This window comes from Ahaetulla prasina, chromosome 1 (genome assembly GCF_028640845.1).
Source record: "Ahaetulla prasina isolate Xishuangbanna chromosome 1, ASM2864084v1, whole genome shotgun sequence".
Lineage (NCBI taxonomy): Eukaryota > Metazoa > Chordata > Lepidosauria > Squamata > Colubridae > Ahaetulla > Ahaetulla prasina.
Window position 1 is genome coordinate 58227695 of NC_080539.1, and position 26275 is coordinate 58253969.

Consider the following 26275-nt stretch of genomic DNA (forward strand, 5'->3'; position numbering starts at 1 on the left):
CCTTGCAGACAGCAGGTAATCTGCATCCTTTTAGAGGGTCATTGAAGCACTTGGAAGTTTATTTGTGTCCTCAGGGTCACCTGAGTAGTGCTCCTGATGCCTGTAGTCTGCAATTTTTCTCTGGAAATCCATTCCCATGCCTACACCATTCAAATGTATAGCTAAATGTCTGAGAGATTCTCGGTTATCCAGGTCATGTTTGTCCCAAAGTTGCTTTTTCAGTAGGCAACTGGACTTCCTTGTTTTTTCTTTTGAAGATGTTTCGCTTCTCATCCAAGAAGCTTCTTCAGCTCTGACAGGATAGTGGGGAATGGAAGGATTTATATTCCTTGAAGATAATTGGTAGTCCGCATCCTTTTAGAGGGTCGTTGAAGCACTTGGAGGTTTATCTGTTATCTGAGTGACCCTGACAAATTTGATTGCTTCTTGTCCTGCCTTCAGGTGCTTTGGAGAATAGGTTGACCTCCCCTTCTTTGTGGCAGTTCCTTAGATATTGGAATATTGCTATCATGTCATCCTTAGTCCTTTTTTCATTAAACTAGACATAACCAATTCCTGCAACCATTCTTCAAAAGTTTTAGCATTCAGTACCCCAAACATCTTCGTTGTTTTTCTCTGCACTCTTTCTAGAGCCTCAAGAAGCAATTAATTTAAAATAAGGTAGATAGCATGTAAGCCAATGACTTGATGTGGCTAATTCAATCCATGGCTTAATGTTGCAGCTAAATTTATTTATTTATTTGTCAAGAACGTACTTATATAATTATAAGCATGAATTGAATACATAAAATAGATAGAAGTAGAGGAAACATTAGGACAGGGATGGTAGGCACACTGGTGCTCTTATGCATGCCACTTACAGACCTCTTAGGAATGGGGTGAGGTCAATGGTAGACAGTCTTAGGTTAAAATTTTGAGGGTTTTGGGATTAAACCACAGAGTGTATTCCAGGCATTGACTACTCTGTTTCTGAAGTCATATTTTCTTTCTCTCTTTTTTTTCTCCCATCCTTTTAAAATACCAAATCTTGAAATTTATTTGTGAGCATAGGAATGTTTAGAAACCAGACTGAAACTCAAGAGGGTTGAATTTTTCATGTTCTGAAAAATGAAAAATTTGGAAAAGCAACTATACCTGCATTCTTTCAGACTGCATGCTTGGCATCTTTCACTCTTTAAAGTAAATAGAGGAACATGCTAGATATTACAATCTGTCATAAGCTGATTGGTGCAATTTATTGAATAACCAAGATTTTAATGCTGAGAGTTAGACTTTTTTCTTTTGCAGTTCTCTAAAGCTGTATCTATTTTGCAAACATCCTTAATATAGGTACTGATCTACCAAATCTTTTATGAGTTAAAGCCTGCCGTGCTGAAATTAAGAACTAGTACCTGGTCCACAGAAACATATGCCACAATGGCTTAGGATAGTATATGAATTCTTGCTAGTTTTATACAACTTGGCATTTACCTACCCTATGGGAATTAAAGAACACAATTGTGAACATCCTCTGGTACTCTGGCACAAAATGTGTACTATGTATGCAATTCATATATCAAAAACTATTCAACCAACTTTAAAGTCTTAGTGAAAAATATTACATCCTCTATCCATCCTATAAGTTCTAGAAACACTTAAAATCTAAAACTAAACTTTGAAAAATGAATTTCTTTGATTTGATTTTGATACTGAAATGGAAAGTCTCAGTTTTCTTTTAATACTTCCTCTCCTTCCAATATTTCAGACTCTTCTTATCTCCTAGCATTGTGATAGAAACATAATTTGTAAAGGAATTGTAACACCAAGTGAAACAATGCAATAACCGTCATCCGAATGTACTACTGGAAGTGTTCACTAATAAATGATATAAAAAGGTCTTTTTATTGACAAGCTGCCATTTGCTGTTTGCATTAGAGAACATGAGAAGATGATGGCTGGTGCCCCTTGATCCCAATGGCATTCAAGTCAGGGCGATAGTGGAAAATGCTTCAGTTTACTTAAAGCACTGATAACACCTCTAAATAATTAACTCAGGACTTCCTGTCTTCAATTACTTAATGCTTTTTTTAAACATCTTGAGAGGATTATAAGCAATTTATGGATTTCACATGATGAACACATTCACCACAATTCCCACCAAGCATTTATGGGATCATGTTTCCAAAGCTTTGATGTAATTAAAAATAAGCAGTGAGACAATGGTGCAGTGACAAGGTGCAAGCTGCCTCATCTGCAATTTGTAAGGCCCTTGGATTCAAAGTCTCAGGGAAAGCTTAATGCTACAGCTTCATTAATGTTCAACTGTTGCTCTGGGAACAGCAGAGGTTTTAGAAGAAGATGAGAAAATCAAAACATAGGCCCATGGGAGCTGGAACGATGGGTAGTTCAAACAGTTGAGCTATGTGAAATAAGTACAGTTGATTTAGCGAACATCATGAATTTACAGAGCAATAATTATCACATTCCAGAAGCACAATCACTCCTTGAGATGAAAAAGCAAATTTGCCTTGATCAGTGAAAGGGGTGGGGTTCCTCACTACATTAAAGGAATAATGTTTCATTAACCCAAAGTGTGTAGAAGAATAAATATGCATTGGCAACTGCTATGGCATTGCAACCCCCCTCCTTTAAATTATAAAATTCGGGGATAAAGGGAAATCTTAGTTTTGCACAGAACTGCAACGAAAGGGAAAAGGTTGCCTTTTGTATTTTTGTTTTTAAGCTTTTTTAACCAGGCACTGATGCAAATGGGAAATTTTAAGCAGAACCTTCCATTTTTTCATTGGCAGCTGGCTAATGCATTTTGTTTTACACTAAATAATATGGCAAAGCAATAATAGTTATTGCAAAAGCTATACAAGTATTTTAAAAGCTAGGGAGAAAGGCAAGAGTTAATGCAATCCAGGCGCTGGTGCTATGACAAGTTATATTTTGGATTAAGTTTTTCAAGTTTGACAAAAGAATTTGTAAAAATCATCACTGACTTTCTAATGAAGAAACAATAGTTCAAAATACAGTAGAAAGGACTACAAAAATCTCTGAAAAATATTGCTTGGACAACCTTATTACTATTCTCGCCAATGTCTTTTGTGGAATCTGATATTGCACCCTAGTAAAATTGATTTGTTAATTGACTTCTGGCAATTTATTAATTGCAATCTTAATACCAGTGACAGGGACTTGGTTCTCTGCAGATAAGCCAGCTTTACTTCATTTTTTTTAATCAGGTCCTTATCAGGAAGGAATAGGATCCTTGGGTATTATCCCAAAACCTCTACAACACCATTTGAATAGCATCATGCATTGACAAAATCACATCAGTCAATTGCAAAAGGTATCTTTACTTGGAGCGGTTTACATCCTGTGATGATAGTTTTTAGACCATTGAGTGTCAACATCTGCCTATCCCAGGTCTTTGGGAAGAACTCAGTAAAAAGGCCACATCCTGTCTCAACATCTGATTGATAGTGCAACTAACAATAATAACAATATACTCCTCTAAAGGTGATTAGTAAGTTCTTAAATAAAAATATTGGCAATGAAATTTAATCATTATTGTTCATTATTATTATCATTTTTTATTTATTTATTTAATTTATATACCGCCCTTCTCCCGAAGGACTCAGGGCGGTTTACAGCCAGGGTAAAAGCACAACTCAGAAAAGTTAAAAAACATATAAAAACTACTTAAATTAAAAACTGAAGGAATATAAGACTATAATAAAACCCCAATAAAAACTTCATTAAGCCAGCTCTGTACGATGAAATAGAAAGGTCTTTAGCTTGCGGCGAAAGGTCCAGAGATCAGGCAGTTGATATATCCTCGGAGGCAGCTCATTCCAGAGGCCAGGAGCCCCCACAGAGAAGGCTCTCCCCCTGGGGGTCGTCAGTCTACATAGTTTGACCGACGGCACCCTGAGGAGACCCTTTCTATAGGAGCCCATGGGTCGATGGGAGGCTATTGGTAGCAGCAGGCGGTCTCGTAGATAACCCGGTCCTATGCCCTGGAGCGCTTTAAAGGTGATAACCAATACCTTGAATTGCACCCGGAAGACCACCAGAAGCCAGTGCAGCTCGTGCAGGACAGGTGTTAAATGGGAGCCTCGGGTTGTTCCCACTATTACCCGCGTGGCCGCATTCTGTACCAGTTGGAGCCTCCAGGTGCTCTTCAAGGGGAGCCCCATGTAGAGAGCGTTACAGTAGTCCAGGCGGGAAGTGACGAGAGCGTGAGTGACCATGTATAAAGAATCCCGGTCCAGAAAGGGCGTATCAGGCGAACCTGATAAAAAGCCCCCCTGGCAACGGCCGTCATGCTAAGATGAAAGCCTTATTCATTAAGGGTTAATAAACATTTGTAAGGACATTCAAAAATTGCTACTCCCCCTGCATTGGTGTTCTGAAATTGTAATCCAACTGATATATTCACTTAAAGGATTTGTTCATTGTAAGGACTGCAGTCTTTGAAAAACAGGCTAACATAAGAAGACCAGTTAAATAAAACAGTGGTGTCATTTGCTTGAAGAACTTTCTATTCTTACCTGTGACGGTGTGCTGCACCTGGTCTGCAGGGCCAGTACATATAAGTCCCCTTCCAATTTGATGGATGAGATATTCTTTGATTAAACCATTTGGCTTCTTTGGTGCCACCCAACTCAAATGCAAGGTTGTTGCATTTAGAGGTATAATTGTTGGTGGCAGAATATTCTCCGGAATTCCTTGGACAGTGACTGCAATTACCTGAATGCAAAAAATTAGCAATTTATTGTAATAGCACACAAGATACCTTGATCAATGAGAATGTCACTTCTAGTTTAAAATATTGTTGTTTGCTCTGGCATATCATTACCATGGCTCTCTGTAGAACAAGTTATTTTTCTTCTTAGGTAAATTTTTTCCCCTCAGAGTGAAATCTGACCTTGAATATATTTCCATATGAATCTAGGTGTACAATTTATCACAACAGATTCTCTGTATTTTGCTAGGTGAAAGGAACTTTTGGAAGGCAGACTGTCTTAACAGAGAATGCTGGCTAATTCCTTTCTATATGATTAACAGTTTGATGTCATGTGACATGAATCATGAGCAACTATTGGCATAAACATTGAAGTCCTGCTACCCTTAATATTGTCTAGGGATGCCAACAGAAAGAATTGCTGTTTCTTCCTCATCTTCCAGAGCTAAGGACAGTTTCCTGGTGTACAGAGAGCAGTTGGTTCATCAGCTCTCGTATTAGAAGAGATACAAGTGATCAAGACAATGTCAGTGTGACAACTCTTTTTTAGTTCCCAAGCCAGGCAATGCCCTATTCTTTCAAGTTCACTTAAAAGATTTAATCAACCCGAGCTAAAAATTCAGACCATGACTTTACATACTGTTTGGCCCAACTGGTTGACTTCTCCATTTCTTGTGCTGGGCTATAGCACAAGGTGACTGGTAGAGTTTCTCCGAAAACATGAACATATATAAACAAAAGATGAATGTTTCCATATTTTCAGTTCTCTCCTGAAAGCTGCTACAACATGATGAAGGAGAAGATATGCTATCACCAACTTATTGAAAGATTTACCTACCGTGCTACTGTCTGAACATCCAGCCACAGTGCAAGCACGCAATAAATATGAGTATTTCTGGTATGGTTGAATATCACTGGTATCCATGAATTTCAGTTCCTTTCCTCTGAAATGTTCAACTCCATTTCGGAGAATAATATAATAAATGATGATACCTTATTAATAAAGAAGGGATTAAAACACTTGTTTGAATTAAATGTATGCCAGATAATTATATACTAAAATTCTAAAGAATTACAACAATTCTGTAAGAAAAAGATATACTTGAACCATTGATACCAAGAATAAATAATATACTGGATGACTTTTTTTACTTTGTTTGGATATTTCATTACAATTCCCTGAATGAATTTTAGGTCTGTACGGTCTGGTTACACTATTCCATCTTCTCCTTTCTCAAATTAAAATTGACTCCTAGTTACTTTGTGGACATATCCATGTAATTTTCTTGGCAATAATATAGAGGTGGTTTGCCATTGTCTTCTTCTGGGATGTTTGGACCTTTCCTTTCAATTTTTAATTAATTAATTTTTAAAGTTATATCTTAATGTAGAGCAGTGGTGGCTAACTTTTTTGCCGTCATGTGCCAAAAGTGGAGGGAGTGCAAGGGAGAGCATGTACATGCGTGCCCACACTCATAATTCAATGCCCCGCACCCTACTCCCTTGCATGCATGCAACTCCCACCGCGCTCCCCCTGCTTTTGGCACGCAATGGCAAAAAGGTTACCGGTGGACCCAGTAGGCCCATTTTTCACCCTCCCCAGGCTCCAGAGACTTTCTTGGAGCCTGGGGAGGGTGAAAATGGCCTCCACTCCCCAGAGTCCCTCCGGAGGCTGGAAACATCTTGTTTCCCAACTTCTGGTTGGCTCAGAAATCAGCTGGATGGCACACGCATGCATGCTGGAGCTGAGCTAGGGCAATGCTTGCATGCCCACAGATAAGGCTCTGTGGGCCACCTGTGGCACGCGTGCCATAAGTTCGCCATCATGGATATAGAGCGATAGTGATCAGAATCAGTGATTTTTATTGAAAAAAAATACAAGTTTCAACAATGTCTTATAAACTTCATAATTTTTTTGTGAGCTATGATATTTTTCACACAGTGTAATATAGGAAGATGGCCTTCAACTCCACTTCAATCAAACAGGAGTGCCAACTTTAAATTCTTCCTGGCATCTATACCAGAGAAGAGAAAGAGAAAAAGTACAACAGCCCAGGATTTGTTCATACAATGTTCACCATAATGTAACTTTACATTCCAATGAGATACTGTAAAAGTTTTGGGTTGGGGAATGTCATAAACAAGATGCCAATATGATAAGGCAGGAAAAAAAAGAAGTAGAACTACATTTTATCGAATACTGTATATTGCACTTTTTTGTTGGTGGTGGTGAAGATGAAGAGCTGGAACTAATTCCAGTAATTAAACTTGTTATTCTTCACTAGTATGAATGAATAAACAAAACCACATACACTCACATATTTGAAATAATTTAGAAAGGTGCTTTGGAGCACGTGGAGGAGGGAGAATATAGCATTTGATAGTAGAATTTGAAAGGAACGGTGTCTTTTCTGGGAAATATATGGCTACCCCAAGAAAGGAACAGCTGCTTTAAAGGTTTATGGACAGATGCTATGTTCCCACTCCTGTGCAACTGAGCATTTTTGAATTTGAAGCATGTATGAATGTATGTGTCTGTCTGTCTGTCTCTCTGTGTGTAAATATAAAATATACCGTATTTTTTGGAGTATAAGAAGCACCTTAATTTTTGGGAAGGAAAATAAGAACAAAGCTGATTGGCGGGTGGATCGGCCTCCCGGAATATCCCCAATCAGCTGTTTCCAGAAGTGAATTTTAGCAACAGGTTCCTTGGTTGTGAGCTCTGTGCCTTGCTTTTTTTTTTGCTTTTTTTTCTGCCTCTGAAACTTCTGAAACTCTGTTTCAGAAAAAAACTTTTTTTCTGCCTCTGAAAGCCTCTGAAACAGCTTCAGAAAATATGCCTCTGAAGCTCTGTTAGGGGGCTTCTTTTCTGAAGCTCTGTTTGGGGGCTTCTTTTCTGAAGCTTTGTTTCTGATGCTTTTTTCAGCCCCTGAAACCTCCATTTGAGAAGCTGGGCAGGGCTACGTTTGAAATATAAGATGCATCCAGATTTTCACCCTCTTTTTTTGGGAAAAAAAGGTGTGTCTTATACTCTGAAAAATAGGGTGTATATATGTGTGTGTGTGTGTGTGTGTGTGTGTGCGCGCGCACACACACACACACACACACACACACACACACACACGTTTTTGTTCCCAGGAAAGCTTTTTACCAGGTCCGCCTGGTCCGCCAGTTGCGCCCCTTTCTAGACCGGGATGCCTTATGCACGGTCACTCATGCCCTCGTCACTTCTCGCCTGGACTACTGTAATGCTCTCTACATGGGGCTCCCCTTGAGGTGCACCCGGAGACTTCAGTTAGTTCAGAATGCAGCCGCGCGGGTGATAGAGGGAGCCACTCATGGCTCCCATATAACACCGATCCTGCGCAGGCTGCACTGGCTGCCTGTGGTTTTCCGAGTGCACTTCAAGGTGTTGGTTACCACCTTTAAAGCGCTCCATGGCATAGGACCGGGATATCTTCAGGACCGCCTTCTGTTACCACATGCCTCCCACCGGCCGGTACGCTCCCATAGAGAGGGCCTCCTCAGGGTGCCGTCAGCCAAACAGTGCAGGCTGGTGACCCCCAGGGGGAGAGCCTTCTCTGTGGGGGCACCTACTCTCTGGAATGAGCTTCCCCCAGGACTTCGACAACTTCCAGACCTCCGGACCTTTCGCCACGAGCTTAAAACATATCTATTCTTTCAAGCAGGACTGGCTTAATAGGGTTTTTTAAATATGGATTTTATTGGGGTTTATTTTATATTTTGTATTGTATTTTAATTTAGGCTATTGGAATAAGTTTTTTAAATAGTGTTTTTATTGAAATGTATCGTATTATTTTATTTGCCTGTTCACCGCCCTGAGTCCTTCGGGAGAAGGGCGGTATAAAAATTAAATAATTAATAATTAATAATAATAATAATAATAATAATAATAATAATAATAATAATAATAATAATAATAATAATAATAATTAAAACTTTGTGCTGGGTAAATGCTAAATCAGACATTGTACTTTGCTAAAATACTGTACCATTTGGTTGACAAGGTTCCTTCCATGTTAGAAATATTACATCTTCACGATTATCCACTTTTTTCCAATGAAGTGGACTTACACCTTCAGGGACATCTTGTTTAGTGGTTGCACTGTTCATTTCACTAAAACCTTTTCCATGTTTGTTCCACACAGCTAGCCTGTATTCATAAGTAATATGAGGTTCTAGATTCTTATCTACAAGGAAAATATTTAACAAGAGTTTATTGTCAATCTATATGCTAAGTATACTGGACTTCTATTTAGATATATCTGACTCAATCTGGTTCACTTTCAGATTTGTGAATCCATCTTTTCATTCCATAAGCTTTTGCACTTTAGAAGAATGGTACATAAATCAAAACTTCATTACACATACATGGAATAAAGAAAATTGATTTTTTTTCTTCCTCTCTTGTAAAAATAGTAGAAAGTAAAACTTATGCTTTGAATGGATGACTTTGGGTTGAAAGTCCAGAGCATGAAATGGGAAAACGAGAAGAAGCTACCAAAGTAACAGGGTTGTTTTGCCGCATTTTGAAGTAATTGAAGTAATAATCATGGCAATTTAAATACATTAACTTCAAGCATCTAAAATATCTTATCTCACAAGAGAATGTGAGATTTGGGTACTTTGAGATGTGAGCAATTCATCTCAAAGCACCCATAATTAAGGAATGAATTTGCACCACTATCTCTGATAGATTTCAAATTATGGAGACAGCATGCAAACCAAAATAATACCTATGTTTTCAGACATGTGAGTTTAGAAAAAGAAGCAGCTGCTTTAATGATTCAAAGAGATGTATCATATAGGCACTCCTGTGGATTGCAAAGTATTATTTCAAAATATATATATATAATTTTAATAATCAGTTATAAATTATGATGGTTGTAGGTGACCTCCTGTTTCAGAAATCTGTGCTCATTATGAAGAAAGAAGAGTTGGATTTTTGGTGATCCCTTATTTATTTTTTATTTATTTATTTTATTTGTCATAACAGCATGCATAAGCATAAGCATGAAGCAACTATACAACATATAAGCATATATGTGAGTATAAGCATGCAATAACTATATAAATTGGATATAATGAAAGGAAACAGTAGGCCAGGAACGCTAGGCACGTTTGTGCTCTTATGCACGCCCCTTATAGACCTCTTAGGAATGGGGTGAGGTCAATAGTAGACAATTTTTGGTTAAAGCTTTGGAGACTTTGAGAAGAGACCACAAATCCCTTGATTTGATGGACTCTTAGTTTGATTCAATTAGGCTCCTACATTTACCATATATATTTATTCCAATTATAATTAGCATTGTATTGATATCTGTCAGTGTACTGGTAAAAATATTTTATTCATTTCAAAACAATTTCCAAAGAGGCCACATGATAATTCACTGAATTGATTTCAGAATTTACAATCTTTAGTTATTAAGTCATCACATATTATTTTACCTTTGAATGAATACTGAGTTGGGCCTCCTGTATAAATCTTTTCCTCCAAAGATGGGCATATGCTTTCATTTTCTTTATTTTTTGTATAATTACGGGAACTCTTTATCCAAGCACATAAACAAGTATACTCGTCAAAGTTACACTGTCCACAGTGTTTCACTTCTTCAGTAGATCTAGGACACAGTGGGATGCATTTCGATTCTTCTTCTATCTATAACAATAGTTCCCAAACTTTTGAAGACCTTTAAAAACAACTTAAATAGACATGCACAGACAATTTTCTGATACACATTTCCAAGCTTTTATAATGGTATCTTTCACGAAATACCAATATCTCACCTTATATTTTAGTTGTATTTTTTCAGTTTACTCATATTTTTTTTAAAGACTCTCTTTTTAAATCCTACTACCTTTATGTTTTAATTAGTATTTGCCATTTTTGAGACAGGAAGCAAAGAGAAATGCTCCCAAATGCTATAATTCAATACGTGTCTACTTACAGATTGTCATTTTTATGACTCGCTTTTGGAATCCCTTCCTTAGAGAGTTCTGCCTGGCACCGATCTTAATGAATCACACTTTTAGCCCCAATATGTTTATTGGATCTTACTGAAACCTTCTGAAACCTTCTAACTTCATTACACTTCACTGACTTGCTGATTTTTAATATGTATTTCATAGCTGAGTGGGTAAAGATACTGAGCTTATTAGATGGAAAGCTGACAGCCTGTGTTCAAGATGGAGTGCTGCTTGATGGGGTGAGCTCCTGTTATTTGCCCCAGGTTCTGACTACCTAGCAAAAGAAGTTTGAAAGCATGCAAATGCAAGTAGATAAATAGGTACCACTTGGTTGGGAAGGTAACAATGTTCCGTACACTTCAGCATATAGTTAGGCTGGCCACATGACCATGGAAGTGTCTTCAGACAATGCTGTCTCCTTTGGCTAGGAAACGGAGATGAGCATCACCCCCTAGAATTGGACACGACTAGATAGGGAAACTTTTACTTTGACTTTACAGACATTTTATTTAATAAATATTTTTGTTTTAGCATTTGATAGTTTGGACTGCTTAATGTTTCTCCTTAGTTGTGCTCATATGGCCATAATATTAAAATGATAAATGTTAGCATTCCCACCAGAGGTGGGATTCACTTACCTTCCCTACTAGTTCGTAAATGTGAGTGCACGCACTACCTATGCGCATGTGCACAGCCTTCTGCGCATGCGCAGTAGTTGCACATTATGTCTGGGTGGATGGGCGGAGCCTTCTGCTGGCGCCGCTACCAGTTCATGCGATCTAGAGAGAACCTGAATCCCACCACTGATTCCCACCCCTTCATATATGGATACCATATATGTTTATTGCCCATGCAAAGCCAATGCAAACTTTAAGAATGCCCAATCACTGACTATATGAAACAACCAAATAAGCAATTGAATATTACTATATATACATATAGACATTTTCCAGCCAGACTAAAATGTTAACTTTTAGCCTTTATACTAATCTGAAGTGCTGAACAACACTTTACAAGAAGCAGCTAATCATTATTAATTCCTTTAGAATTCACTGCAATAACATCAATCATGGCAAACTCATTTGGTATTAATATGGATGTAATGCGAAAATGAATAATGCACAGAGGAGTTTTTATATTCCTATTTTACAAAAATAGTTATGAACAATGTATTTCTCTTCCCATTGTCAAATCAGAACCACCAAGAGGTTTTCTATCAATTACCTTCATCATCATTCTAGATGAAATCCTGTCAGCGCAAACATATTTCAAGGGATTATATCCAAGTCCATTACAACATTCTTCGCTCTCTGGAATAAGTTCAGTCACACAGCATTTTAATGGCACTGAGTTATTCTTTTTAATGTGGGCTTTAGTTTCACCACTGAAAGCTGAGCAGCATACTATACTTGACATATTCACAAAGTCACGTCTACAACAGAACACTCCTGAAACAAGAAAATATTATACATGAAGGCAAGAAGAGGAGAAAATAAAGGAAATTCCAAGAATGCTCTAAAATTCCTCATAAAATTACCAGCAAGATGCAGCTATTGAAACAGAGGAAAGGCATCTAAAGTAGTACTTAATGTGGAGTTTAAAATGCCAGAGAGGCCTTTGTTTAGTGACTAATCTTGAAGAACCGGCACAAGGCAATCTCCCTTTTTTGCATAAATTGCAGAGTAACTATTTGCAGTTCATATGTGCCACATTCCATAGTCACTTAATTTTTTTAATTAAAAAAATTAGGTTGCTTATCAAAAAACAAAACACCCCACCCCAGTTTTGTCAACAAATGAATCAGTGAAAGACAGATTTTCTAAAGTCATATAAAATGCAAAATAAATTTACTTATTAGGAATAGGCAGATTTCCTTAATGGCTATACATTAGTATTTCAGAGTTCTAGTTTAATTTGGTTTCTTCTCCAATTCATTTCTTCTCAAGAAAAAGTGTCAGAATTTTTTTTTTTTTTGTTTACATTTATACCCCGCCCTTCTCCGAAGACTCAGGGCGGCTTACAGTGTATAAGGCAATAGTCTCATTCTATTTGTATATTTTTACAAAGTCAACTTATTGCCCCCCCAACAATCTGGGTCCTCATTTTACCTACCTTATAAAGGATGGAAGGTTGAGTCAACCTTGGGCCGGGCTCGAACCTGCAGTAATTGCAGGCTACTGTGTTCTTAATAACAGGCTTTTACCAGCGTGAGCTAAACCGGCCCTTAGCAAGGAAATTTTGCTATTTCCTTTCAAAAAATAAGGTATCCCCTCTTCCTCATCTCCAAGTGGTCCTTCAACATTGCAAAAGGGATCTGGAAGATGCACTGGAGGCAAGGATCCACCAGTTCAAAGGTCTTTCCCTTGCTGAATGGACACGATTGTATTCAAGCCACAATATTTTACAATACTTTGATTTATGCTTATTCTTTAAAGCACTGCTTTTTTATAGTTCTCATTCTGTAACAGAATGTCAGAGATTAAGAATGGGATCCAAAAATATATAAATGAAGATATGAAGCATAATTTAAGTTGTATTTGTGCCCTATTCTTAAATTCTTTCTTGTGGAAGCCACCTCCTGTGTTTCAAGAATAAAATAGATTTTTAGGCCATGTTCACAATCTATATTTTCAATGATATTAAGCATTGATCAGAACAATAGACAGTGCCTGCAAATTACACAAGTGTTCTATATCTCTCAGAAGAAATATTATGTTTTCCAAAGTGTCCAAGTGTGTATAGAATAACAGGCGTGGATTTAAGGGTATATATGGACATTTTGGAAAATAAATCTGATTAATGCATTCAATCTGTCTTAGTCCTTGATAATATTGTGATTCAGTATGTACACAATCTCATTTTAGGAGAGCTATAACTCCCTAAAGATAGAAAGGCAATCTGGAAGGAGAATAACTAAGGTCAAGACATCTAATTGGGCAGACCAAAGTTCGGCTCTTCAATCCATACAAAAGTTTTGAAGTTTTGTCTTGAGTATCTCCATTAACAAATGAAGTAAACATCAGATAACCACAGCTACTCTTTCTCAGGCTGGCATAGTTTTGCCAATCCAAAAAGATCATACTTGAATTAGCCAAATCAACAACTTTACTTGGAATAAAGCAGCCTCTAAAGTCTTAAACCTCTGTTTGAAAAAAAGGTAGTATCTGTACCAATATTGTATGCACTCTTTTTTAATGTGAGGAACCAGTGCCACAAACAAGGATTATATCAGAAAGCTATCAGGGTTTTTATAAACAGCAGAGGGTCCTTGGAACTATGTCACCTGTCTTCCTGAGGTAGTTGTAGTGGTAATTTATAATTGAATCAGAATCAGAATAGAGCTGGAAGGGACCTTGGAGGTCTTCTAGTCCAGCTCCCTGCTCAAGCAGGTGATCCTATACCATTTCAGATAAGTAACTATCCAGCCTCTTCTTAAAAATCTCCAGTGATGAAGCACCCATAATGACTTAAAGCAAGCTGTTCCACTGATTAATTGTCCTCACTGTTAGGAAGTTTCTCCTCAATTCCAGGTTGCTTCTCTCCTTTATTAGTTTCCATCCATTGTTTCTTGTTCTGCCCTCTGGTACTTTGGAAAATAATTTGACCACCTCCTTTTTGTGGCAGCCTCTCAAATACTGGAATACAGCTATCATGTCCCCCCCACCTAGTCCTTCTTTTCTCTAGACTAGCCAAACCCAAATCCTGCAACTGTTCTTCATATTTTTTAGTCTTTAATCATCTTAGTTGGTCTTCTTTGCACTTTTTCCAAATTGCTCTTAAGTTTCACTCCTAATTATGGCTGCTCCTCCATGAACTTTTAAAAAATCATGCATAATAAAATCCATAGGAATTGGCATCACAAAATAAACAATTGTGTAATAGAACCTCTATTATCAGATAGGTTTGATAGTTTAAGGATAACCACGCCAGCAAGAATAACAATGAGAGAGGAAAACTTGCCCAGGTTTTTAAAAAATTAAAATTATTCTTCATTACTTTCTTATTTTGGAAAGAAGGACATTTAATTTTGCTACTTATGCTTCTGAAAGGCATTTTCATTCTCTCATAAACCACATTCCTTCATAAAATAGGCCTTCTGCCTATAGATGCAGTATTCAAACAGGCAGGTATGCAGCTGTTTTTTGTGGTCCATAATAATTCCTCAGCATGATAAACCCTTCATGCTCCTTTGACATGTTAGGCTGCTAAGCATGCCAGTTATTATAAAGGAAGGAATCATAGGAGTAGGCCCAGGTCAAAGATAGAAAGTGCAAACAACTTTTTAAAGAGATATTCTAAACAAGCTCTCAGAATGCATCTCTTATTTATCATACAAAAAGGATTTCTTTCAACAACCCTTGAAAAAAAATTAGATTATAAAGATCTACCTTAGCTGAGGAGACATTATCTGATATAATAAACCTAATGATTAACTTAGCCACATAATCAACAAAGTGATTTTATTCATGGGATTAGTTAAATTCAAATGCATGCAAATGATATCATAGTGGAACCAAACTTTTAAAACAAGACAATTTAATCTTATATACTATCAGACATTGAATTCTTTGTAAGAAATCCATTTTCTTATGATATGTGATCCCCATTAATTTTTCCATTCTACTTATATAGCAATAGGCAATTTTATTCTCTGAATATCTTTTATTTCAATTCATTTTATTTCTACTATCAACACAGGATTGTAGGAGATTTTTATTTATTTATTTGTATCCTGCCTTTATTTGTTTTTTTATAAATAACTCAAGGGGCAAACATACCCAACACATCTTCCTCCCCCTATTATACCCACAAAAACAACTCAGAGAGGCGAGTTGGGCTGAGAGACAGTGACTGAACTAAGGCCATCCAGTTGGCTGAGGCAGGACTAGAACTCATGGTCTCCCAGTTTTAAATCTTGTGCCTTAACCACTAGATCAAACTGGCTTATAGGGTTAAATGCATACAGTGCTAACAAATTTTTTTAAACAATATTAAATTGAAATCAGATTTATTTTGATGCGCGCAATGCTTCTGCACATGTGCAGAAGCTGGGTGGAGCCTCCCGCCACCACCGCTACCAGTCAGCCTGATCCAGAGCGAACCAGTAGCAACCCACCACTGACAAAGATGGAAAAAGTTTGAAATATCCACAATAGAGGAATGGTTAGTGAAAATTGTAGAATTTGCAGAGATGACAAAATTGACTTGCTTGATTAGGGAAAAGACAAGAACTACATTTGTCAGTGGCTGAAAACTTGTATGGACCTTTTGTTGAAAATAGAAAAAAAAAGAAGTTGTGATTTGATGAACAAAAAGGGTGGAATGTGGAAAGAAGGGAGCCACGATTTAACTATATATAGAGATGGGAAAACTTAAATATCAATGCATTTATATAAAATAAATATAAATTCCAGAAGGCCAATGAGATAGGTTAGTGTATGGAGCTTGGTGCCAAGTAAAAGTAGCACTTGATATTGCACCAGGAAATATATCAGCAGCCAATCCTGAATTTATAGCAGAGGTCTACTATGTTTATGTGCCTAGCACTGGTTCACATGAAGACTGCATGAGGCTGGGAAGCTTATAATGTTAAAAAGAATAAAACAATACAATTATTATTCCTTTCCTATCCTCTTCCAAAATATGTGATTACCTGTGATTACATCATACAATGATTTCTTCTTAAATAACAAGTGAGAGCATTTTAATTTAGACAGTCTTTGGACTGGCAAAGTAAACTTTTGCTAATGAATTGCTTTTATGCTAGGACAGAAAGTGAACGCTACATTCTATCACTAAGAATCTCATCTTTGTTTGACTGAATAATATTTTTAGCCAAGATTTCACTCATATAACAAGAAGTGACTCCCTTTCTAGTTTCTTTGGTAAACCATTGCTTCTTTAATTATTATCAACCTTGTTCCAGCGTGATAAATTGCTAATTACTTAATACCCTAATCAGCGTTCATTCTTTGCACAGATAAACTGTGACAGCGCCATTAATTTAAATAGTAATTTCACTTAATGGCCAGAACGGCACACCAGATTTTTATGCAGCATTTTCTGAAGACTGCATCCATCACTGCAATATTCTGACATAAAGATGTCTGACGTGCACTAACTCACTTAGGGAGAGCAGATGTTGCTGAGCAGAGTTTGGTAGTAATTCCCATAGTGCATCACTTCAGCATGAATGAGCTGCTGCAAATTCAGAAACAGACATCCTTCTGAAACCAAACAGCATAGCCTTTGACCTTACCCTAATTTATCAGACATGGCTTTTGATTCTTGACTATTGACACAGAGAATGTATGGTTGAAAATATGCCTATGGTAGTATGGAATGGGGTAAGAAGGCCAATCTCTCCATTGGTGGACTGATTTCTCTTTTTAAAGAAAGAAACAAACAAATTCAATTCAGATTTTTTACAAGTGACAGCATAAAGGAGAAAAAAACAACCCATGAAACATTTCCCAATTTCAATCCACAAATTCACCAAAATTTATTAGCACGGCAAAATGATGTAGTCTGAAAACAGTACAAGTTAAGCCTTCAGAAGCCATTCTTAATTGAGTTTTTATGTTTCAGGATAATATGTACCGTGTAAATATGTGTAGATTACACCATATGTATAGATTACAACAAGCTTTGTGTTTCAGGTAAATATATGTAGATTACAGCATGTTAATCAGAAGTCTCAGTGTATCCAATTGGAATTATTCCAATGACAATTTCTTCACGGAACTTCGACCTGTTATTTCATATACCAACCCAAAGAATCAATGTTAATTCATCTGAACTATTTCTTTGGATATGGTTATGATCATCATATTATTATATGATTATTGCAGCTGAACATCAAGAAAATGATAAAGAAAACACACATATTGAAAAAGAGATATGGTTTAGTTTAATTTTAATAGCTTCTGGTGAAGCTATGAACCCAAGCAAACACAATTTTTGGTCTTCTAGGAAAGATTTCACTATCTCATATCATAGAAGTGGTTGATTAACCAGTAATGCCTCCATTTTAGAAGCTTAAGTGAAACAGAACATAAAATACATATACAAACAGTAAATGTAAGTTTTCTCAAAGCCAAAAGGCTCCTTTAGAAGTAGACTGGTTGATTATTAATTTATCATTATTCATGTTTTAATTTTTTTACAAATTATATTCCTTATATTAATTGGGTTGCTATAGTTGCTTCAAGATTTTTAATATTTTTAATATTTCTTATGTTATGTTTGCATAACATAACCATGCACAACATTAACCAGGTCAATTGTTCTATAGTGCAGAAGTTTCTTTAGCCCACCATTGACTTCTTTAATCATTGTTATTTTTATTTGTTTGTTCAAATATGCTCTATCTATATCTATCTATATCTCTCTGTCTGTCTATCTATTATCTTTCGCTAAACGATTGTTGCCATTACTATTAACTGGGTGAAACGATGTATCATGAAATCTCAAATCTCAACCAGCAAATGCTCAGTCTTACATATTGGAAAAAAGAACCCAATCACTAAGTACATGCTTGATGGACATTACCTTACAGATGACCCTCACCCTGTCAAAGACCTTGGAGTTTTCATATCTAATGATCTATGTGCCAAAGCCCACTGCAACTACATAGCAAAAAAGACTCTAAGAGTTGTTAACCTAATCTTACGTAGCTTCTTTTCCAAAAACATTACACTACTGACCAGAGCATATAAAATATTTGCTAGGCCAATTCTTGATTCTTGACAGCTCGCCTGTCTGGAACCCATACCACATTTCTGACATCAATACAGTTGAGTGTGTCCAGAGGTATTTTACCAGAAGAGTTCTCCACTCCTCCATAACCAACAAAATACCTTATCCCACCAGACTTGAAATCCTGGGTTTAGAAAACTTGGAACTCCGTCGCCTCCGACAGGACCTGGGTTTAGCTCATAGAATCATCCATTTTATGTCCTTCCTGTTAATGACTACTTCAGTTTACTGCAAAAATACAAGAGCTATCAATAGATTTAAACTTAATGTCAACCGCTCCAATTTGGATTGCAGAAAATATGATTTCTGTAACAGAATTATCTGTGCTTGGAATGCATTACCTGACTCTGTGGTCTCTTCTCATAACCCCAAAAGCTTTAACCAAAATCTATCCACTGTTGACCTCACCCCATTCCTAAGAGGACTTTAAGGGGCATGCATAAGAGCACAAATGTGCCTACCGTTCCTGTCCTATTGTTTCTTTCCCTATATATATATATGCTTATACTTCCTTGTTTCTCCTCATATATATGTTCATATATTATATAATCTTTTTGTGTGATGCTTGTGTATATTGTTATGACAAAATTAAATAAATAAATAAAATAAATAAATGAGCAACAACCTTTGACCCAAGGTACCTCAAATGAGATACTTTACAGAATAGATCTAAAATAGATCAGGACCACTGATTCCTGATCAGTGAGAGAATGAAATTTGTGGAAGGTGTGGCTGCCTCAGGCTACTGCTGTGGTCACATAATGGTCTTATTCAATTTCCTGCCAATCTTACAATCCCTTCTTCCTCTCCCTGTCCATCATGTGACTCATAGAGAAGCAACAACTTTAAGGTATAGGAACAAAGGCTTGGATACTTTTATTGCTTTAAATGCCCCTTCTCTGGTGCACAATCATGCACTTGTATTCCATCTTTATTCAGGAATTCAAAGCACATAGATAGTGCTCTATCCTCCTTCTGATGACCCAGGGCAAGGCACGGAGGCAACATTTTTTTTTTTTTTGTTTACATTTATACCCCGCCCTTCTCCGAAGACTCAGAGCGGCTTACAATGTATAGGGCAATAGTCTCATTCTATTTGTATATATTTACAAAGTCAACATAGTCAGCTGAGAGTTAAAAATGCCCCTTTATTGAGCCAACTTTCCCCCAGATATTCCCACGTTTATGGCAGGTCCCAGAGCAAAGTGCTCTCTCTCTCTCTCTCTCTCACACACACACACCCTCCAGCAGCCTCTTAGCATTGTGTTTTGTAGCACAACAGCTTCAAAGCAAGAAGTCCAGCAGGGCAAGGGAATAAGTCAATGAGTCCAGGAAGCAAAGGAACAAGGCAATTAATCCAGGAAGCAAAGAATAAGGCAAGAAGTCCAGCAAACTCCAAATGTCAGCAACAGCACACAAAACTCCATGAATTCAGCATTTGTTCCTGACAAACGCCCTCCCCACAGTATTTCCTTAAGTCTCAGTCCCCAGGTGTGCCTTGTGAAGAAGGGCGGAGCACTCTTCTCCCAAAACATTTGTTAGGCCAATTCTTGATTACTGCTCTCCTGTCTGGAACCCATACCATATATCTGACATCAACACAGTTGAGCGTGTCCAAAGGTATTTTACGAGAAGAATTCTCCACTCCTCCGAAATCAATAAAATACCTTATTCCACCAGACTTGATATCCTGGGTCTAGAAAACTTGGAACTTCATCGCCTTCGACAGGATCTGGGTTTAGCATATAAAATCATCCGTTGTAATGTCCTTCCTGTCAATGACTTTTTCAGTTTCAATAACAATATCACAAGAGCTACCAACAGATTTAAACTCAATGTCAACCGCTCCAGTTTAGATTGCAGAAAACACGATTTCTGTAACAGAATTGTATATGCTTGGAATGCATTACGTGACTCTGTTGTTTCTTCTCATAACCCCAAAGGCTTTACTCTAAAACTGTCCACGGTTGACCTCACCACTTTCCTTAGAGGCCTCTAAGGGGCGTGCATAAGAGCACAAACGTGCCTACCGTTCCTGTCCTATTGTTTCTTCCCCTATGTATATATATGTTTATAGTACCTCGTTTCTCCTCATATATACGTTCTTATATTATATAACCCTTTATGCAACGCTTGTATATATTGTTAAGACAAATAAATAAATAAATAAATAATAAATAAATAAATAAATAAAAATCATCGGGGCAGCCTTCACTGTTCCTGCCTCCTCTCCATTCTCCATGTTCAGGGATCAGGAGGGGGCGGTCACTAGTGGTGAAATTCAAATTTTCGTACTATCGGTTCTGTGGGCGTGGCTTGGTGGGCGTAGTGTGGTTTGGTAGGCATGGCTTGGTGGGCGTGGAAGGAGAAGGATGCTGCAAAATTCCCATTCCCACCCCACCCTAGGGAAAGGATACTGCAAAATCCCCATTCCCACCCTACTCTGGGACCAGCCGAGGTTGTATTTGCCCCTTCTCCGAACTACTCAAAATTTCCGCTACCCGTTCTCCAGAACCTGTCAGAACCTGCTGGATTTCACCCCTGGTTTTCACACTGAAAAAAATGTCAGAGATACTTCAAGGAGTTCTTGTACATTTGTACAAATTTTAAAAAGCTGTATATTCTATATACATGGAAAAATGAATTCTTTAGAAGAATACGTCAGATAACAGTATCATCTCTCTTCCTTCTTTATATTATTTATGTAGAGAGAGAGAGAAAAAACTATTGTATTCTTGCACCCTATATAATTTGCATTATTTCCTACAAGTACCTATTCTGAAGGTGAACTCTCCTACCCCTTAAAAAGATAATAACATTAAGCTGAAATAAAACTATGAGTAAAGAAAGATGTAGCTTCTCATCAATTAAAAAGAAGAGGTGAATGTAACCAAATGCTGAGTAGTAGCTACCAGCCTCTACTAGCCTGATCTGATAAATGTTAGCCATGAAGACATGAAAGTGGGACATCTCATTAGTAATTACCTATGGAGGCAAAGGTCTTCACATTTGGAAAAAATGAGCACCGCATGCTGATTAGAGAGAGAATCAATTGCAACTTTGCATGTATAGGAAGAATCAGTGGATGGTTAAACTATCAGAGGTTGCTTCAAAAGCAGAAAGTGCTATGCTTGGGTAAAACAACGTTGCTCTTTACTTTTTTATACAGAGCAACTGAAGAAAATTGCTTTTTGTGACTATGGAAGCAACAATGATATGTTATCTTGAGGACTTTACAATTTTACAACAACAACAATAACAAAAAACCATCCCTGAGGGGAATTAAGGGAAGAGAAAAGAAGAAGAAGAGTCGATGTTTGCTTCACTAATGTGCATTTAGGGTTATTGCAGAGCATGGCAATTTAGAGTGGAATATATCTAAATAGTCGTATTTTTAAAATAAATAACGTAATCAAGACAGTGATGACCTTTGAGGTGTCACTAATGACAACCTCCAACCAAAATGGCAAATGGTGTGGGATGCTGCAGTTCAGTGACATCAGGGGAATTAAAACATTTGCTGCCCAATCATATCTAGGCCTAATGAGCTGTGAGGCCTACAGAGTTCAATGGGGCTTAATCCTAGTGAGCATGCATAAATTACAACCTTATTGTTTTTAGTTGGCTACTTCAGGCAGGATACGCATAATAATGTAAGATTGTTACGTTTCATATATAATCTATATAAAAGCTGGGGGAAAAATAAAAAGCAAAACTTTAAAATCCACGCTTGTACAGAGCCTATGCATTTAATCTGTGTAAACACGCAATGAAATGAAGAACACGTCTTTGATCCCAAGGTACCTGTATTACACTCCCACACAACTCATTTTGCCCAGAGAGAGCAGTAAAAACATAAACGCTACCCCAGCAGTTCTTTTCCAAGCGCATCTGTTAATTCACTCCATTTATAAAATACATATTGACAAAGACAACTGTACTGGGACCAGGGAGATTTGATTTGGTGTGAGAAAGTCAATTCAATGTGATTTTGTTAAAGGGCTCCTGCAGGCAAATAAAAAGAGTTTAAGTAATAAAGTACATAAAGAGATGTTTTATGAAGCAATGCTTTCCAGTGGCAGCCACTCATTGTATTGCCTTAAAAAGGGATAGAGTTCAGAAAAAACATAAGATAATGTTTCCTGTGTTCTTCTGAGCTGAAACACTGAATGTTTCACATAAGGTCAATGACAGAAGACCAGACCCAGTTTAGGTTTAGTTTGTCAGGAGAGAAGAGAAATATTTTTCTTCTATGGTGCTATCATTAATTTATTGAAAAGGTTATTTTTATATACACATACCAACCAAAATTTAGCCTTTTAAGCTAAGTGGTATTATGCAAAGCTCAAAACAAGAGCAAGCAAAAGTAATTAAAGGAGAGAGTGGGGGAGAGAGAGAGAGAGACAGAGGGAGGGAGGGAAGAAAAGAAAAGAAGGAAGGAAGGGAGGAAGGAAGGAAGGAAGGAAGGAAGGAAGGAAGGAAGGAAGGAAGGAAGGAAGGAAGCAAACTCCATAACTTTCTATCCCTGTAAAGCATCCTTCCATATTCAGCTTTATTCAGGCATTTTTCTTCTTTACATTTTTCACTTCTTTCTTTTTGAATTCCACCAAATTCATCACTTGCCAACTTTCACAATGTTCCCTTTCACCCTTTCTTCATGTATTTATTTTGCTGTTAGATCCTTAGAAAGGTGATTGTATCTACTATTTCTTGAAATGAGTTGGAACTTAGTCCTTTTTCATACCGACTTTCCTCTTTCCCATCTGCTTGATTTTTGTGATTCCTTCTGCTTACTCAATCAGATTCATTCTCTCTCTATGACCAAAAAATTGATTATAAATTGAGGGCATTTCCCTGAAATTTAGTTTTGATATTACCAGAGCTCCAGAATGGTGTAAAACACTTAATGGAGAAATATTTTGGCACTACATTAGCCAATTTAAAATTAATAAACCAAAGACAAAGATGCTGATTAAAAATATGACTATACAAGACCAAGAGATTTTGATGAAGAAAACTGGTTTCAACATAGAGAAGAGGGTTAAATACCTAAATTCAATAGGAAATTGCTTTAGAATAATGTTAAAATATGGAATGACATTAAAAAAAGAGTTAGCCATGTGGGACAAATTACAGTTGTGGCTATTGGGTAGAATTTCACTTACCAAGATGAATGTCGTACCCAGAATGTTATCTTTATTTCAAACTATATCAGTATGGTCAACTGATTTATCTTTTAAATAAAGGCAGAAATATATTTCCAAATTTGTATCGCAAGGTTAAAAAAAACCCAGAATCAAACGTAAGTTGTTGCAAGATGCTATAGAGAGCTGTAGCTGACTTAAAGTTGTATTTTGACTTTGTTTTCTATTTGCCACCACAATATTGCTGAAGCCATTATGCAGTGACCCACCACAACAAATCTGGTTTCTTGCCAAACCAATGTGCTAGCAGTAAGAGTTTACAACAGAGTTTACAATTACAAAGTGTAACACACTTTCATTGATTTAAAGATAACATAGACTTTTATTGATAAAACACAGTGAAAACTATCTAATTGTTTATTATTTATTCTTGGACATAGCAAGTAGGATAGTGTTGTTTCCAAAGTTATTCATAAAATATCAGGAGTCTGGTATAACAACTTTTCATACCAGTATCTTTTATTTAAAAGCATAGATTTTTGTGAGTTCCAATTCACTTCATCAAAAACATGGGCTAGATGAACTGATGTTGGATTTAAATAGGGATGAAGCATGGAGTGGGGAAGGGAGGGAAAGACAGAAGACAAGATGGTTATATAAAGTATTTGTAAGACAGACTACAAGTATTTTATCAATTGAGAAATGTAATGTATTATAAATCCATTGTGCTTGTTGACACATTCTAAGAGTGGAATTTTTGGAAGAATGTAAATTCAGCAATGTCTTACTAAATTGTGCTGGTAAACACATACACACACACACACAACTCCTCAAAAGTGGTTACTTTGACATCTGTAATGGAGTGTCCTAAGAGGTAGAAATGTTCTGGCATTACTTTATCCTTGTTTTGAATGATAATGTCCAACTTTTCTAAGCCTGTTTGGCCTGTTTGTTCTATGTAGAATCCAGTGAGACATTGATGGCAGATGATGCCATATATCAGTTTTGAGGAAGATTATGTGAAGGTGCATGTAAACCTGTATGTGAACCTGTTGGGACCTGATGGTATTGGTGAAAATGTGGGGGGTATGCAGGCAATCTAGGTAGCTCACAAAAAGCTTATTCTTTTCAATAAAATGTGTTAAACTGAAAAAAGACCCAGACTCTTCCTCCTTTTTGGTTATCGTAGACTAACAAAGCTGTCCACCTACAATGTAAATCAGCATCAAAGTATATGGAAGTTCATGATGTTAACATAAAAATTGCAGTTTAAAAACTTCACAAGCTTAATAGGATAGACAAGAGACAGAGGTTGGATGACATAACTTAGATCAAAAGTATTTGGATATATTGCATTGAATTAGATGTGCTGCAGACGTAAGACTATATTATGTCACCTTCTTGTATTAACTCCTCTATTCTTCTATTTATAGGTCTCTCTGGAAAACAATAATATTTTTCTTAAAAAAGATTATTGTTGTAGACACTTTCAAGGTTATACATCTCTTAGTCTACATATGTCCTGGTTGTCTTTCAGTTATTGCCACTTAAAATATTTGCTTCACTACCTGTGTTTAAATCTCTCCTAGACTTAATAATCAGCCTGGAGATTCAATTGTAGAACTTCTAAAAAAGCTGTCTTCTTTGATGAGTATATGCAATTTCATATGGAAAAAGTCATCTTCCATGTTCTGACACAAAGCTCATGGAAGAACATTGCATTCTCCACAATGCAGCAGGGAGAGAAATTATGATGCTTGAATGCTAATACTATTAATTTTATCACATTCATCCCAACCCATCTCTGCTTGAGGATTCATAACTATATTTTCTGCTCTCCATATACTGATAACATTACTATGCTTTGCCTGACTTGCAAAATGCAAATACATGTCTTATATCATTTCAAACTGGCCAAATAACATTTTGAAAACATGCATGCAAAGAGTGGCATGCATAAATCTTTATAAAATAAAATGAATAATAAAAATGATAAGAACAATCAGAAGGAGTAAAAGAGATATAATCTGTTGAGATACTTAACCACTTTCCCGCATTTTACTCAATCTAATTTTGAAGGCCTTCAAGTTACACCACTTGGAAATAATACAGATTCCTTTGTATTGTTTTATAAAAGGACCATTAGACATAAGACTTAAAGAATTAGTAACCTTCTCATTAACCTCTCAAAATGGAATCCATTCCAAGACAAGCTCTGAATACAACCAAGAGCCTTCCTAGTTAATTGTTACCCTTATCAAAAAATGACCCACATTAACATTTTCCTTGGGGGTAATCAGAGTCTCTTTCTTTTTGTGTGTGTTTTTATATATACACGCAGTATTGTTTTTGTTAGCCGTACATGGAAAATGAAGGAGAAGAAAATAAACAAGAGTTTATTTCCAGGAAACAAAAGTAACCAAAACACAAAATAACCATTGCCTGGTATTGACAACTCTGTTTGTTGTTGTTGCTGTTAAAAGCAATATGTTTTGTGTCGTTGTACTTTACTTGCCTTTGTAAGCAGCACTAAGTGTGTTAACAGAAATCACTGGAAAGGTCTAGAGGTCAGAGAAATAATCATCATCTTTTAGAACACCGAGATTAATGAGACTGACCAAAGCCTCGCCACTAGTTCCTTGGGATATCATTT

At 36.8% G+C, this 26275-nt stretch overlaps 1 protein-coding gene across 1 annotated transcript in view; it reads right to left on the reverse strand.

The window, feature by feature from the left end:
• The window catches only part of USH2A (usherin), a 587033-nt gene that overhangs the window by 100035 nt on the left and 460723 nt on the right, over positions 1–26275 (reverse strand). The window contains exons 50-54 of the mRNA XM_058169610.1: positions 11945–12168; positions 10202–10412; positions 8746–8943; positions 5571–5725; positions 4539–4737 (exon numbers count right to left, since the gene is read on the reverse strand). Coding sequence (XP_058025593.1) covers positions 4539–4737; positions 5571–5725; positions 8746–8943; positions 10202–10412; positions 11945–12168 — 987 coding nt within the window. The remainder of the gene's footprint in view (positions 1–4538; positions 4738–5570; positions 5726–8745; positions 8944–10201; positions 10413–11944; positions 12169–26275) is intronic.